General features: G+C 45.2%; 1 protein-coding gene across 1 annotated transcript in view; it reads left to right on the top strand.

Moving 5' to 3' along the window:
* Positions 1–377: 377 nt before the first annotated feature.
* cavin1b (caveolae associated protein 1b) overlaps positions 378–4849 on the top strand; it is a 33169-nt gene continuing 28697 nt past the window's right edge. The window contains exon 1 of the mRNA XM_069168539.1: positions 378–1175. Coding sequence (XP_069024640.1) covers positions 645–1175 — 531 coding nt within the window. The 5' untranslated portion in view covers positions 378–644. The remainder of the gene's footprint in view (positions 1176–4849) is intronic.

Below are 4849 nucleotides of genomic sequence, written 5' to 3'. Positions count from 1 at the left end.
CTGGAAGTTTCATTTTAGCTGTAAGATACAGACACGTCACTGTGTTTTTGTCGATGATTTTAAATGAACTTCTACAATCATCAGAGGATCCTTTGTCCCCAGTCTTGTTGATTTTTTTCTTCCTGGTGTCTCTCCTGCATCATAAATGTGATCCCAGTCTCAGTGGAAACATTCCTCCTTCAGCTGTGCCTCAGCTTGTAGATCACTGCAGCTCTGCTCACTGGTCCTGCCATGCCCATAGGACAAGGCAGGACCAGTGGGTGTGTCACTGACTCATGGAGGGGAGGGACCTGGGCGGCGTCTTACTGATGTGCCTTTATACGTCGGGAGGAGAGGAGGGAGGAGTTTGAGCAGAAAGGCAGAGTCCAGGGGTGGAAAGAGGGGCGGAGCCTGGAGAGAAAAAATGCTGCCTGCTGGCTTCACTGGAGGTTTTCTGTGCCTGCTGAGGCATTCACATCCTCACTCTCATGTGGTAACATCCTGCATCGCTCCCTGACTGCAGACAGACAGACCGACAGACCGACAGGCAGACAGTGAGACAGAGTGCATGTATGCTGGTGACAGATAGAAGGAAGAAAGGAATAAGAAGTCTAAAAGGAACCTAGAAGAGACAAAGGTTGATCAGCTGACTATAAATTAGTGACATGGCAGCCATGGAAGCACTGGAAGCCTCAAGTGCTCAGCTGGAGCCTCAGAGCCTCACTGAGATTTCAGACGATGAGCTCAACCTTCCTCCCTCAGACGATGAAGACGATGCCCTCGCCACAGCCAAGAAGGAGCTGTCCAACATGGGCGCCGAGGGCGACGCTGCCGAAGACAAAGACGAGGCAGCCAAGCAGGACCCGCAGGTGAACGGGGTCATGGTGCTGTCATTGCTGGACAAAATCATCGGGGCGGTGGACCAGATCCAGCAGACCCAGAGCGGGCTGGAGGCCCGGCAGCAGGAGATGGAACGCTCGGTGAGCAGCATCCAGGGAGAGCTCACCAAACTGGCCAAGAGCCACAGCACCACGTCCAACAGCGTCAACAAGATGATGGAGAAGGTGAGCAAGGTCAGCGTCAACGTGAAGACGGTCCGCGCCACGCTGGAGAAGCAGGGAGGTCAGATCAAGAAGCTGGAGAGCAACGAGGCGGAGCTACTCAAGAGACGCAACTTCAAGGTCATGGTCTACCAGGTGGGTGCACGCTTACACACCTGGGTGGGTGGACACGGATGTGTTTTGTTGGTTTGAGATGATGACCCCTGAGGAGGGTGTGGCCCCCCGTCAGGTCGTCATGTGGGTGTTGTCACTTTCTAATAATGATTGAGAGGAGATTTATTCGGAGTGGATGAAGCGTGTTGGACTGTTGTGTCTCTCTGAGGAGGAGTTCAGGGATGAATGTTCAGAGTTTGTCTCTGATTTCTGAACCACAGTCAAACTTCACTGATAATCCTTCAATCCTTCATCATACAACCACTCTAAATATTCATTCAGCAGGAAATCGTCATAGTAACCGTCATGGCTGAAGAGTGTTTGTAGTTTGGTGTGTTGAATTTCTCTGTCTGATGTCGAACTGCTGCCTCCTCTTCATCAACCGACCTCTGACCTCCGACCTCCTGGTCTGAAGGATAAATCATCATTTACTGCACAATTCTACACACACACACACACACACACACACACACACACACACACACACACACACACACACACACACACACACACACACACACACACACACACACACACACCTCTTGTACACTGGTTCAATCTTCAGTCAGATAGTTTTCTCACATCAAGTTACAGGAAGAAGAACACAAGTCTTCACTAGTGAGTCGAGTGGAAGCAGACAGGTGGTGTTAGAGGTGGAGCAGCAGACAGGTGGAGCAGCAGACTGGTGGAGCAGCAGTGCTGAGGAGCAGATGTTTCCTTTAAGAGACAGAGCAGGTTTTTTTCTCAGCGGAGAGCTGTTTCTTTTTTTAGCTCTCTGATGTCTAATAGCTTGCAGCTTTCTGCACAGCAGCGCGAGAACATTCAGAGTTTCCAGCCCTGACTCAGACATCACGGCTGGGACGGCCTCCCTCTTTCTTCCCCCTCCGTCTCTCTAGAGATGGGCAGGAGTCAAATCAGAGCTCCATCTGAAACAGCCTGTCTGACTGTGAGCTGTAAATGAACTCGAACAGACTTACACAATATCTTTGGCTTCCTTTTCTCAGAATACACACTATTTTATATTTAATAATGTGCAGATGAGCAGAACTAATCTCATCATCACATATGAAGCAATTCAATGACTCAACTGTTTCTCCATCTGAGACCATAAATCTACATTTTAATTAATCTCTAATAAAGTCATGAAGCTGAGGGTTGCAACTTTCCAAAACAACCACATTCAGATAGCACACACTGAAAAACAGAGGTTGGGGATCCGCTACGTTGGCCAAGTCCTCGCGCCCTGTGGCAAGAGAAACTCCCCCTGAATGCCGATCACACTAACTCAAAACACTGGCTGTGTTTCTGTCTGCCAGTGATGACATAACGTCACATTCATCTTCATTTAAACAGAAAACCACAATGTGTTGTTCTGGTTTCAATTTTCTCTGGAAAGACTCTTTGGAAATCAGCAGTAGAGAGTGACTCCACCAACACCAGTCAGCTGGGACACTCACTGTTACTGTGTGTGTGTGTGTGTGTGTGTGTGTGTGTGTGTGTGTGTGTGTGTGTGTGTGTGTGTGTGTGTGTGTGTGTGTGTGTGTGCAGCCTCGTATAAAAAAAAAGTTGGTACGCTGTGTTAAATGTAAATAAAAACAAAATGTGATGATTATTAAATCACATGAACTCATATTTACTAGAAAATATATCAAAGACAACATATCAAATGTTGAAACTGAGAAATATTATTGTTTTATGAGAAATATCTGCTTATTTTGAATTTAATGGCAGCAATACGTCTCTAAAAAGTTGTGACGGTCAACAAAAGACTGGAAAAGTTGTGTAAAGGTCAAGAAAAAAAACACCTGGTGGAACGACTAATCATGTCACCATGGAAACAGATCAGTTACTTGATTGGGTATAAAAAGATGATTTCAGAGAGGCAGAGTCTCTCAGCAGTGAAGATGGGGAGAGGTTCACCACTCTGTGAAAGACTGTGTGGGAAAATAGTTCAACAATCTAAGAATAATGTTCTTCAACATAAAACTACAAAGAATTAGTGGATTTCATCGTCTACGGTTCATAATATCATTAAAAGATTCAGAGAATCTGGAGAAATCTCTGAACACAAGGGACAAGGCTGGAAACCAATATTGGATGGTGGTGATCTTCGGGCCCTCAGGCAGCACTGCATTAAAAACACACTATTCTGGAGTGGAAATCACTGCATGGGCTCAGGAACACTTGTGAAAACCATCGTCTGTGAACACAGTTCATCGCTGCGTCCACAAATGCAGGTTAAAACTCTCCAAAGAAGAAACCAGATAGAAACATGATCCAGAAACACCGCCGCCTTCTCTGGACCGAGATCATTGAAGATGGACTGAGGTGAAGTGGAAAACTGTCCTGAGGTCTGATGGATCACAATCTGAGATTCTGTTTGGAAATCATGGACGCTGCATCCTCCAGGTTAAAGAGGAGAGGGACCATCCAGCTTATTATCAGCTCAGTTCTAAAGCCAGCATCTGTGATGGTACAAGGATGCATTAGTGCACATGGCATGGGTAGCTTGAACATCTGGAAGGAAGCATTAATGCTGAATGATATATTCAGGTTTTGGAGCAACATATGCTGCCATCCAGACAACGTCTCTTTCAGGGAAGGTCTTGTTTATTTCAGCAGAACAACGTCCAACCACATTCTGCACGTATTCCAATGGCATGGTTCTCTAGTAGAAGAGTCCGCTGATAAACTGGCCTCCTGCAGTCCAGACCTGTCAGTCATTGAAAACATCTGGAGCATCAGGACATGAACAATACAACAAAGGAGACCCTGAACTGTTGAGCAGCTGAAATCCTCTATCAGGCAAGAATGGGACCACATTTCACTTTCAAAACTCCAGAAACTGGTCTCCTCAGTTCCCAAACGTTTACAGAGTGTTGTTAAAAGAACAGATGATGCAGCCCATGTATGTATTTAGGTGCTCCCACTGCTCACTCTGAAATGTTGGCCTTCAGTCTTCATGTCCAAATTCAGGGGATTCCTGTAAAATGTTCATGTTGATTAAAAGATATTTAGGTGATAAAAACAAAGATATTTAGTTGATTAAAACAAAGATATTTAGTTGTAACTGATCAATGTTAATATTGATCTCAGAAACACAGTATTGTTTGTTATTTGTTCAGAATAGTTTGAATATGTCTGATCAAAGAGTTTCACTGTGCTGTTTTACTCAGGTGGTCCAGTCTAAAATTAATGTTTTATTATTACTAATAACACGCAGAGCTGTATGTGCAGTGATCATCTTATCTACTCAGTAACCATCTTATCCACCAGGCTCTGAGGTCTATTTGTTTGATACTTGCTGCCTAGCAACAAATGCGGTTTTCTGATCTTTCCCAGATATTTTCCAAATTCAGTGTGTGTGATGAAGGAAAGGCAGAGCTGCTGTTTGGATTGAGACGTTGTGATTGGTGCGTTTGGTTCCTGAGGAGGAGCCCTGCCCTGGAGCTCTGCTGATAATAAAAACACTGAGTTAGCGTTTACTCAGGGAGCTTCTTCTCTATCCTCCCACCAGCCTGAATTCCTCCCTCCATGTGGTGCCAACGAGGCCCTGACTCTGTTCCTTTTGGTTTCTTATGTGAAATGTCATTGAGCTCAGATATAATAAATATGTATCGATGCATTTTATTAAAGTTCTTTTAAAGGAGGGCTTA

The sequence above is a fragment of the Embiotoca jacksoni genome, unplaced genomic scaffold (genome assembly GCF_022577435.1).
Source record: "Embiotoca jacksoni isolate LCO1_2020_lvr unplaced genomic scaffold, fEmbJac1.0.p SCAF_40, whole genome shotgun sequence".
NCBI classification, from domain to species: Eukaryota; Metazoa; Chordata; class Actinopteri; family Embiotocidae; genus Embiotoca; species Embiotoca jacksoni.
Note: the sequence above shows the minus strand (reverse complement) of the source record. Positions and strands in the feature narration are given on the sequence as shown.